This window comes from Trachurus japonicus, chromosome 12 (genome assembly GCF_045865225.1).
Source record: "Trachurus japonicus isolate A0001 chromosome 12, Traja_1.0".
Lineage (NCBI taxonomy): Eukaryota > Metazoa > Chordata > Actinopteri > Carangiformes > Carangidae > Trachurus > Trachurus japonicus.
In genome coordinates, this window is record NC_140918.1 from 8,883,996 (window position 1) to 8,896,008 (window position 12,013).

General features: G+C 42.3%; 1 protein-coding gene across 4 annotated transcripts in view; it reads left to right on the forward strand.

The window, feature by feature from the left end:
* The window catches only part of ntng2b (netrin g2b), a 75,649-nt gene that overhangs the window by 35,870 nt on the left and 27,766 nt on the right, over window positions 1-12,013 (forward strand). For 3 of the 4 annotated variants that reach the window (XM_085793004.1, XM_085793006.1, XM_085793005.1), the window contains exons 3-5: window positions 4,136-4,308; window positions 8,475-8,504; window positions 9,494-9,649. In XM_085793004.1, the coding sequence (XP_085649130.1) occupies window positions 4,136-4,308; window positions 8,475-8,504; window positions 9,494-9,649 (359 nt within the window). The remainder of the gene's footprint in view (window positions 1-4,135; window positions 4,309-8,474; window positions 8,505-9,493; window positions 9,650-12,013) is intronic. The other variant, XM_085793007.1, reaches the window with a different exon arrangement.

The following is a 12,013-nucleotide window of genomic DNA, read 5'->3' on the forward strand; positions in this document are numbered from 1 at the left end:
CAGGCTGATAAACACAAGTATTGACCCATAATTACAGCAGCTAATTAAAACACCACCTTGTGTGTGTGTGGTTTCTAATGTAGACTGGAATGCATTTGCATCCTTATTTCCTCCTGTGCCTAGACACACTCTCTCTCTCTCCTGCCCTGCTTTCTCTTGCCCTTCTTTGTCTTTTCCTCCACTCACCTTCTCTCATTTCATCTCTCTGTCTCTCTCTGCCTCCCTCTCTCTCTCTCTCTCTCTCTAAGTAAATAGACGGGGCTGTGATGGATCCAGCTGTCCCGTCTTAACTTCCTTCAGCTCAGAGCTGGTACTCCCACTTTGATGACTTTGCAGTGAAGGCAGACATCTTGCACATTAACATATGATTGTGCCCATGTATTATTTGTGTGTGGAGGGACTGAAGAGGAGGGGATCGGGGGAGAAATCCCACAGCAAGCTGTCAACTGAAAGAGAGGGAGCAAAAGAGACACGGCGGCGCTTGAAAAAAGTCGAAGTGTCACGTCGTTCATGTGGAAGGAGTGCAACGTTAAAGAAAGAAACTCCTGGTCGTCGTCTTCTTCTTCTTCCTCCCGGGGCCGTTTTATGTGGCAGGAGTCAGAAAATCAGGTCACAGGGATGAAGTGTGTCCGCAAAGTTTCCTCCTTTGAGACCGAGCAACACAAGATGAATCATCAAATTAGTAGCAGATAGGGTCGCAAAATTCCAGGAATTTTCAAAGTTGGAATGGGAATAAACGGGAATAAATCAGAAATTTACAAAATTAAAGGTTGGGCCTTAACAGGGAACTTTGGGGTAAATATATTGTAGCATATTCTTGGCTAAAACAACCAGATTTAAAGGTATAATATGTAGGAATTACCCCTATCTAGCGGTGCGGTTGCATATCGGAACGTATTCTTGATGTTGCATTCACGTGAAATCGGGCAGACGTCAGAGAAACAACAGACGCTGCATGTAACAGGATAAACAAGTGTCTATGTGAGTAATATTTTACTCAGCATTTATGTTTTTGTTGTTTAGTAAAATAATTGATTGTTCATACAAGAATTAAAGGGGAACTATGCAAGTCCGCTCGCTTTTCCGCTGTTCTGGTTACGCTGCTCTCTGGCTATGCTGCCATGTGCATTTGTTTACAACGAAGACGGCGAAAAATCAATAGATTGAAACGTTACATAACATAAACGATGTTATGGCGCGTGTGTTTGTGTAGTCTTAACCGTCATAAACAAAAGATTACGGGTTACAGAGCGCGTTTGTGTTGCGGTGTGCAGAGAAGAGAGCTGGGACACCGAGACGGCGACCGAGTAACTTACACTGATGTTGCAAGGTTGGTTTTCAGCCGTGAGACGCCAGGTGAAGACAGAGAGCCTCCGTTCTCACTCATAACAAGTCACAAGTCATGTAGTTAACAATCGCAATTACTCAGGAGCTTTTTAATTAAGGCAAAAATGTAGCATAGCCACGGGAGAAATCCTGCTTAGTTCCTCTTTAACTTCACATGGAAAGTTTCTGGAAAGTTTCCACCCCTTTGCAACCCTGGTAGCAGAGTTAGTTAATATTAAGAAGTCAGTCATATTTCATTGAAGTAAACTCATTTACCCAGATGCATCTTCTCAAGCGGGCTCTGCTCTACCATCAGGATGTGTCAGTCGTTCTGCTAATTGACACGAGGAGGACAAGCCGTTTCCCTCCACCACGCTGCAGCCATTAGGCACAAAACACACAGCAGTACACCTACAGGAAATCACTCTGTTCTTTAGAGTGTGTAGATTTTAAACTATACCACTTCTGGTTCCTGCATGCACTCAGTCAGTCAGCAGCAGCGACGCTTCCTTCCCACATTCGAAGAAGATGAGACAGATGAGATTTATCAGTGAAGATGCAGGAGATCAGACGCGGTGATACGTTCAGCGCTGTCACTCACTCAACGTGGGCATTAGTCACCGTGCCTCTGCTTCTCTGATCTGTTGTCTGTCATCGCCGCTCTCAGATAAATGCATCACAATCACACCAAGCAGAACCACACACACACACACACACACACACACACACACCTGTCTCATTTCACACACTTTCTTTCACACACACACACACACAACCGCGTGCACTATTTTCTCCATGAAAAGGAGATGTTCAATTTCCCTCCCTGCTAAGTGGACAGCTCGTGTCCTTCAGAAGGCGTGCAGGAAACACAAGGCCTTGTCGGTGGATGGATTCTCTCCGCGGCGCGTCCTGTCAGCTCGTCCAGGTGATCAGAGAGAAACCGCCGGTAATTTATAGGACTGAGAGCAACAGTGTGGTATCAGACACGACGACTCGCCGTGATCAACCGCACTGTGAAGATTACTGCGGTGTGTGTTTCTGAGTTTCGCTCGTCGTTACTCTGAATGTAAACTAATGTTGTGAAACTAGGCTTGAGGTTGATGGGCTGACAGCATAAACCCCCCCCCCCAAAAAAAAGAAAGAAAGAAAAAATGATGAGAAAGCGCAGATTAGTGCGGGGAAGGAAGATTGAAATAGTCATCTCTCCAGAATACAGGGGCCATTCTTTGAATATTTGATGCAGACGGATAGCTGTTCACTCCAGTGGAACAAACTGGATTGGAGTCCAGTCGCTCATCTGGAAAAGGCTGTAATTTAAAGTCGTCGCTGCCGAAGTGTCCTTGAGACGCTCATTTCCTTCCCGGCTAGAACTTCAACCTCAGGATCAGCCCACCTGGGCCCTGCCCTCTGCTGAGGGTGGAGTGTGTGTCTAGTCCACACAAACACCAACACACACACACACACACACACTTTAAGGTTTTTGCAACAAGCTCAAAAGAGGACACACTCAAGACACTTGAATTTCTCCGCCAGTAATTGTAAACAATCATTTGCTCCCAAATGGTCGACTTGGATGAAGTGCGGGTAAACACATTAGCATAATCTTGGACCAACAGTTATTTTGGATTCAGCTTTTATTCGTCTATTCGTTTCATCAGAAGACATTTTTGTGTTAAAATTATATACTGTTATATATTTGCCACACATGAACATCTGATTCAGTCAAGGCAGCAGCTAGTCATTAGTTTCATCTTGATTATTCTCTTAATTGCTCCATTAATAATTTCTCCCATACATTGTCGGTTAATAGTGGAACAATTACCAATAAAATCTCTTTGAGCACAAGGTTAACTTTCTTTTTTTCTTTTTTTTGCAGTTCTTTGTTTTATTCAATCAGTCGACTTTTCTGTCATATGGGATAAAAAGAAGAAGAAAGTCCTTGAATTAAAATTTAAAAAATCAGCTTGGGGAAAATAAGTGAAATGAATAGATTATCAGAAAGATTTGCTAATTCATTTTCTCTCAATCGACTAATTCATCATTTGAGAACCAGACCTTTATCTTTTGGAAGAGCTTTCACATTTTGTAAAAGCAGTTTCTGTTATTTTCCCCTCAGTGAAGCTCCTGGTGAAATCAAAAAAAAAAAAAAAAGCCACAGAATCAGATGAACTGGCAATTGTACAAACTGCACAAGCAGACATCAAAATAGAAATGGATGCTGTACTGTAGCTTTGCCAGTGACTTCGGAGAGAAAAACTGGATTTGAGAACAGAAAACTTAACAGTTTCAACTATGATTTTCTTTATGTGCGTGTGTTTTTGGCAAATGAATCTTGAAGTCAAGTTTCAGACGGCGTTTGAACTGTCATATCTGCATTTTACTGATGCATGCATAGTTGTCTACACCTAAAACACCACACACGGCCCGCATGCACCCACTCAGGTGTAAAGAAAGTCTCTGAATATTAAGCTTTTCTTACTTTTTCTTACTTTTTCCAATATTTGCTTGGTAAACAACAAAATGATGCAAAATGCACATGTTGTAACATCAAGCCTGCAGGCTCGTTGTTGTTCTTCTTCATCTATTATCATAATGCAGTACACCAGTTGTTCTCTCTCTCGCTCTGCGTCAGACCTTCAATAGTTAATGCTTCCACTTCTTTTTAACACTGCTCTTACAACCAGTGAGTAATTACAATTTTCACTTGCTGCCTCATGCGGGAGAGACACTGTATACCCTTCAACACGTACATCTCACCTCACATGTGTTAAGTGTCTATTTTCGTTTTTTCTTTTTTTGTAAAAAAAAGGTGCAAGTGTAACCTCCACGCCTCCCAGTGCCTGATGCAGGATGGGAACCTCCAGTGCCAGTGTGAACACAACACGACGGGCCAGGACTGCCAGCGCTGCAAGAAAGGCTTCAAAGCCAAGTCCTGGAAGGCCGGGTCCTTCCTGCCCACGCCCAACGGAAACCCCAACACCTGTACGTATACGCAGAGCACATGCACTACAACACAGCCGACTGCTTTCATACACCTTCACTATGGATATCTGTTGATATGCTATTATAAATGCTATTATAATTGGTATCATAACTATCACAGTATCTACATAATAGAGCCATGGTGCTGAAAGAGTGTAGGACAGGGGCCACATAGAGCGCAATTTGATCTCAAGTGGGCTGGACAAAGTGAAATAATAGCATAATAACCTACAGTATAAATGAGGAGAACTCTAAATATTCCCTTTGTTTTACTACTTTTACAAAATATGTTATGAGAACCTGAAATTCCTTGAGAAAAATACTACAATTTCAACAATGTTATGCCTCTTTTGGCTTCCTTGTGATTTTCACACTATAGCAAATTCATCCCGTGGACCGGATCAGACCCTCTGGTGGGCCAGTTTTGGCCCGTGGGCTGTATGTTTGACATCCATGGTCTATAGGGTGATTATGTGTGTTATAATAATGTTTTTAAAATACGCTGTTTTGATTCTCGAGTCAGACCTCGCGCTTGTGACTCTTCCTGTGACAACGCTCTGGCCAATCAGTGGAAGGCAGTCGGTTGACGTCTTGTTTTAGGATGGATAGATAGATAGATAGATAGATAGATAGATAGATAGATAGATAGATAGATAGATAGATAGATAGATAGATAGATAGATAGATAGATAGATAGATAGATAGATAGATAGATAGATAGATAGATAGATAGATAGATAGATAGATAGATAGATAGACAGACAGACAGACAGACAGACAGACAGACAGACACAGACAGACAGACAGACAGACAGACAGACAGACAGACAGACAGATAGATAGATAGATAGATAGATAGATAGATAGATAGATAGATAGATAGATAGATAGATAGATAGATAGATAGATAGATAGATAGACAGTTGGACAGACAGACTTTATTATTAGACTCCAGGTCCATTTAAAAAGACACAAACAGCACACACATGAAATTGTTTGTCATTTCACGAAGAAATTGTAATCGGAAATCGGTTTTTGAGAGAAGGAAATCGGGATTTTTTTTGGGCAAAATCAAACAGTTCTCAATACCATCACTTACTAAAAATTATCATCCAAGAACCATAAAGGCAGATCAGTGCAACTCGCATGGAACAAGACAAAGTTACACAACAACCGCTTGTGTAACTTACATGCGAATTGCAGAGGAAAACGTATTCCATCAAAACAATCGTACTGTATTAAGGCGACTACGACTCGTCAACCTGTAACATATGCTGTAAAAAAGTAGCAGACAAAAGAGGAAATACGTCTAAAAAATATTATAGTGTATAGTGTATATAATTAGTCTGATTCCGTCGTAACACTGTGATTATTAACGAAAGTCTATAATGATGACATCCCTAACAATGAGTGTCTCCACATTAACTAAGACCATGCTACCCCGTCCGTGTTACAGGGGAAAAAACCCTTGCAAGCAGCTGGTTAGTCTTAGGAACTTAAGACTGGAAAACAGGGAGACACACTTACCCTGTCTTTGTTGAAATACAACCCGTTTGCCTTCCAACACCTCTAATGCACCGGCACCTCTAATGCACACTAATTAACACATTTTCTCTCATTATTTCCTGAGATCTCCACAGCAATCTGTCTGTCTGGCAACAGCTTAGCGCCAAGAACCGGTCCAGCACACAACAACATGTAAAACGGAAAAAACAAACTGTTCTTACACTTAAGTTTTTCTGCACAGCTAGGTAGCTAGATTTTGTTGTTTGTTGTTCAGAGCCAGGAAAAAAACAACCCCCCACCCACCACCACCTCCCTCCCCCTGATCTCCAGTCCCTGTACTGAGATAAACTCAACAACAGCTGACTGCAGCTTCATATTTGACTCCACAGAAACAAGAGTGGCATCAGTCTTCTCATTTAACCCTCTGTAAAGAAGCAAATGTGTGTATTTCCCCAAAGGTCAGCCTATCCCTATAAACTTCTGAGGATCATCTTTAAAAGGAAATCCTACTTTAAAACGTTCGGCCTTAAAACTAATTATCAAACAAGCCGTCAATACGACACTGACAAATACTGCCAGACTTGCACATGCAGCAGATGTGGAGCAGCGTTTGTGTTTTTAGCCACCTGATGAAGTCCAATATTCGCTCTCCTTTTACCTCTCATTTTGTCTCCAAACAGACAAACTCCTGAGGGAAATATCAGGCTCTTTAGTTGCTAAATGCTCCACTATGTTCCCCAGCTAATTGCCAAATTTCCCTGCCTGCTGTTTGATGCTAAGCAGGTAGTGTACAGAGGGTTTTTTACTGCTTTCTCTTTCACTGAAACAAATCAAAACCGTGCTGATGACAGCAATCAGAGCAAACCAAAACGGCAAAGCAGCCGAGAGCTGTAAAACCCAAAATGAAGAGCCAGCAGACACTAAAACACTCTGTAGGGTTGAGGGTAACTGCAGAGTTGATGATAATTCTCCACTACGGCCGCTTACTTAATCAATTGTTTATATAAAATATATTGATTAGCGTAAGCCTGAAAGATATTTCGTCTAACAAGCTTGCCTGTTGCCACATTAACTGCTTGTCCTCTCATCTGTTTTCTAAGCTCAACTCATTTTATGTTAGCTCAATGCCCTATTAGCTTTAATTGCTGGTTGTTCAGACACACTAATTTTAATGCTAGTGGTAGTGGTATACTGTTAGCTGATCAGTTTTGAAATGAAAGAAAGGTTTAACTCAGTGGTTCCCAACCTTTTCTGGCTCGTGACCCAATTTTGATATCACAAATTTCTGGTGACCCCGTCAATCAAGATGTGCCAACTATTTTTATATGCTGCATTTTATTTGAACTCAATTTAAATTTGAGAAAGTGAATACAGTTGTTTAGGATTGTCTGTGGTGTTTTTAATCATATTTTAAAAAGAATAATAATTAGTTTTAAAAAATATTTATCAGTAACTTTTTTTTTATCAATTACCGGACATTTCAGGCGACCCCATTTGAATCCCAGGCGACCCCACATGGGGTCCCGACCCCAAGGTTGAAAAACACTGGTTTAACTCATTAATTTAGCTCCTCTCTATGGCCAATAAGTGTCATTTCTTTACTTCATTCTCAGTTTTCGTCTCTTCTCTTATTCTAGTTTCATTATTTTTTTGGGCCACTGCAAAGATCCAAGACTGCTTTGCAATCAATACTGTTATAATTTAATTTTTTAATCAGAGGTGATGGATCATGACATTATATTTAGGTATATAGGTTTTCTCATCACTCTGGGGTCCGGAAAAACAGGAAATGAGGGACATAGTTGAAATTGACAGGAGAAGTTGAGGGAAGTTGATGGAGAGGCTGAGGTCTCTGGGTTGTCGTCACCTCGGTGCAGGGAGCAGATCAGAGCGGTGTAACGACGGGGGTGAGGGGGAAATCCTCTTGGAGAGTGTAGCCGGCTACAGTAGCTAGCTATGATAAAATAATAATCTAGGGCAGCCCCTCCCTATATAGTTTTCTCCTTTCAAACAATCATGGACACACTCACAGGCAGAGAGACACACTCATACACACCTGTACCTGCACACTCACTGCAGAGAACGACTCTATTGTCAGCCTTTTCTTGTTGTTTCCGACCCACTTAGTGACACACACCTTCGGAGCCCATCGCCACCCTTTTAAAACTCCTAAATCCCATTAGTGGGATTTAAAAATTAAAATGTTTGCAACTTCCTCGGTTGAAATGCTACACAAAAAAAAAAATGGCCACGGCTCACACAACGGTTTGGTCTCTAACAGATTGCATTATGCATGCCGAGCTAAGCTAACTATAAATACAATCAGGGGGAAATATGCCAAAAAGGGCAAAAGAGGTTTTTGACTGGAGCTTAGTGAAGCGGTCGCTCCCTCTCTAAACATACATATGTGATGAGGATGATGGTGAATGTGGGAAGGATTAACAGGTTAAATAGGGAGGGGGGTGCAGCCACACTAATTACTCCAGGACACTGAGAGGAGAGTCGGTCTGTCTACAACCACCGTATTTTTGCAGAACAGCACTTAGGCTCTCTCTGGCACCTGAGTCTGATGAATGAGGTTGACTCAAGTCTTTAGGCAAATTGAATGCATAAATAAACAAGGTCTCATCTCCTCTTCCCTTTTTCTTATTCTCTTTCAGGTACAATTGCTGGGTCCTCCTCCGGTTCTAGTAAGTAATAATGCAAAGCAAAGCAGGAGAGGTGGCTCTCCACTATCTCTCTCTTCCTGTCTCGTCTCTTCCCCTTTTGATGTTTTCATTGTTTTGGAAATTTAAGTTTTAACCCCGTACTTCACCCTCTGTACGTCCCCTAAACCACCACCACTCCTCTCTCTCTCTCTCTCTCTCTCTCTGTCCTGTGATGTTCAGCTGGCTCTCTAGTCAGTCATTTTTCTTTTCCTGCATGCATCTCTCCCTCTCAGTGCTGCAGTTTGGGGCCCTGTGTGCTTCATTATTAATAGGCCTCTCTCTGTCGCCATGTCCTTTCATCACAGCACATCAGACTAACCTGCACAGGAGGAATTCTTCCACAGTTGTGCCTCTTTCTTATTTAGCGTAAAAGACAGCGGTGTTGACGCGTTGAAGAGAGGGCGGATGACAGAGAGCTGGGTGAGAATGGGCAGTGGATGCAGCAGCAAAGGCAGCTGAGAGAGAGAGAGAAGGGGGGAAGACACAGAAAGATAAAGAAATGGGAGAGAAGGATGTGGGCATATGTTAGTGTGTTGTAATGCAGTGTGATTCCGGGTGAGGAGCTCGGGGAGGCAGGAATAAAAGGGAATTTGATTAGGGATTCTCTCTGTGGAGAGGCTCTCAGCCTCAGAGCTGTTAGACAGAAACGATCGGCAAAGTGGCAACATCAACCCTGACAGCACTGGGCTTTTCTCCACATGGCCCAACAGTAAAAGGCTGATGCATGGATAGACTGAGCAATTGGACTGCACTGCAGAAGTCTGCATTTTTTAAAACAAAAGATCTCCTCTCACAATTAGATACAACTGTGCTGTTATTTAACAGATATGATTTGCTGTTGGAAACTGATTAGGGGGTCTGGCGGTTCAGGTTCAGCGGTTCGGGTTCCCACAGATTCAGCTCTCTGTGATTTAATCAAGATTTCCACCTGCGTTGCTGAATGGCCGCAATCTCATTTACTGTTCCTGAAGCTGAAGATGAGACAGAGGATGAAGCCGAAGATGAGACAAAGGGTGGAGATGAGGGCGAAGGCGGACTCGAGAGCAAACTACAGAGCACCGCGAGTATCTCGCAAGATGAACAGTCCCCAGCTGACGCCCACGAGGCCTTCGGAGGCCGTCAGGAAGGTGCGGAAAAGTAGTTTTAGCTGGATGTAGAGTAGAGAAACTACATTTACTCAATACTTTATCACTCCTGCTAGGACTTACCCCATCACAGTAGGGCTGGGTGATGAAATGATCTCTACAACAACACTGGTAATAATGGGTAAAGTTCAAACCTCATGTGCACAAGATAAGGAAACTACAGCAAAGACGGATCACAGAACATCAGTGATTTGTTAATGGTTTGGATTTGTGAAGGTGGACATAAAAGAAAAACATCAGTGCAATCTCGGCGCACATTATTTGCAACAGCGGAAACACAAACAACCTTTTCTACCATTTAAAAAAAAAAAAAAGTTAGCATTTTACCAGCCAACAGACACAGAGAGCCAGAGTCTGCCGTCCCAAACTGCACACACAAGCAGCCAGGGCTCAATAACGAGCCTCCATGTTGCCCAGCCCTATCTGACAGCTGTAGTTACTAGTTACTTTGTAGATTTAAATTCCACATTATGCACACACTGCAGTCATTTTCGTCTATTAGCGAGTGCTGAGAGTGAAAACATCTGCCACTGAAGTCCACTGGTTTCACTGATTTTGTAGATAAATGGTGTTTTTTTACTTATCCTGTCTTTTTTCGCAGTTTCTAAATTTATAAAAATAAAAAATAAATCCTTTGAGGAATAATTTGACATTTTGGAGAATAAGCCTGTTTTGTTTTCTGGTGGTGGAGTTACTGTAGATGAGGCAACATACTACTCTCTATTCTTGCCCATTAGACACAAAGCTGCAGTCAGCAGCCGTTTCTTTTTTAGCTTATCTTAGCACAAACTGAGTGCGCTACGATAAGCAGTTCTCTTACCATTGGACAGGGAGTCAGGCTAATTTGCCATCTCTATGCTAAGCTAGGCTAATCAAGCCCTGGGTGTAACCTTGTACTGAACAATGAAGTGACTGAGCATATTTCAGAATATATTCATTTAATTTGAGCTCATTAAAATAGAAATTCTGAAATACTCTAACTAGACTCAATTGTTCTCTATTAAAGGTCCAGTGTGTAATAATTGGCAAGGTTTATTGGCAAAATCTGAATATATTACTCATGAATATATTTGTATAAAAGTGTATAATCGCTATAAAATAAAATTTGTTTGTTTTTCGTAGCCGTATAATTATTCTTTTATATATAGCAAGGGTCGTGCTTTAGAGAGTGTCGTCATCTTGCGCCGCCATGTTTGAACGGCAGCCTTTGGTGAGTGGGTGCAGGCGAGCGCTGCAAACTAGAATCTGAACGTTAGATGTCACGGTTTTCTCCGCTTTTTACACACTGGACCTTTAAGAATTTATTGTTTTTTGTAAACAGTCCCAAATATAATCAGGTACCGTAGATGACCATTTAGTAGCCCGGGCGTTTAATATGCTAAACCGACTTGGACCCCAGGCGTTTATAAGAACCAGGCGCGTATTTGCAACAGGCTACAATTTATTTTTGCAATGAGCAGCACCAGACCATCATGCACAGAACAAGGAGGTCACCATAGCAACACTGGAACAAAACTACTTTTCCCCCTACGCATCTTTATTGACATCAGACAATAAATAAAAAGACAGTTTGTCTGTGTTACCGCGACACAGGGAGCTGATCAGAGCAGTGTTATGAATGATAACGGAAGGGGGGGTCGATCGCGGTAATTTCAACACTGTACATTAGCGCATTCTAGCGCGCCTGTGTTTGTGTGTCCGTGTGTGTGTGTGTGTGTGTGTGTGTGTGTCCGCCTGCATGCGAGAGAGAGAGCGAGAGGAGGGGCTGACTGACAGAAGAGGTGAGAGCCGGTGATACGCTGTTAAAAAAAAACTTTTGTTTTCTGTGCAAGACTATGGTAAACACTTAATCGCCCGGGCGTTTAATTGAACCGGCGTTTATTTTGCCAAATGCGGTCGGACCCCGGCGGCTATTAGAGCACAGGCGCGTATTTGCACGCAGGCGATTATTTGGTCATCTACGGTAGTTACATTTGTCCCACCTTTAGCGGTAGCTACCTGAATACTTTAACTTTCCGTAGGCTACGTAGTATATTTTGCTGATGATGCTTTAGTGTATTTTCCATTTGAAGACAGGATTTGAACTTAGACTTGAGTTTTTAACCTGATTTTAGGATCTGTATTCATCTAGCACCGTCTACAGCTGCACATCAACACTGTCCTGTAGTGGAGAGACTCACGGTTCACCTGTGACAAATCAAACGTGTGAGGCAGCAGTGGATGTGTTTATGGACGCTGACGAGCAGCGCGGTTTTATCTGTATACACATCATACATAATTCATCCCGTGACTTCCTGGAGGTCTTAGGATGTACATCGGCTGCTTCCCCCCCAACTGTGTAGCTCT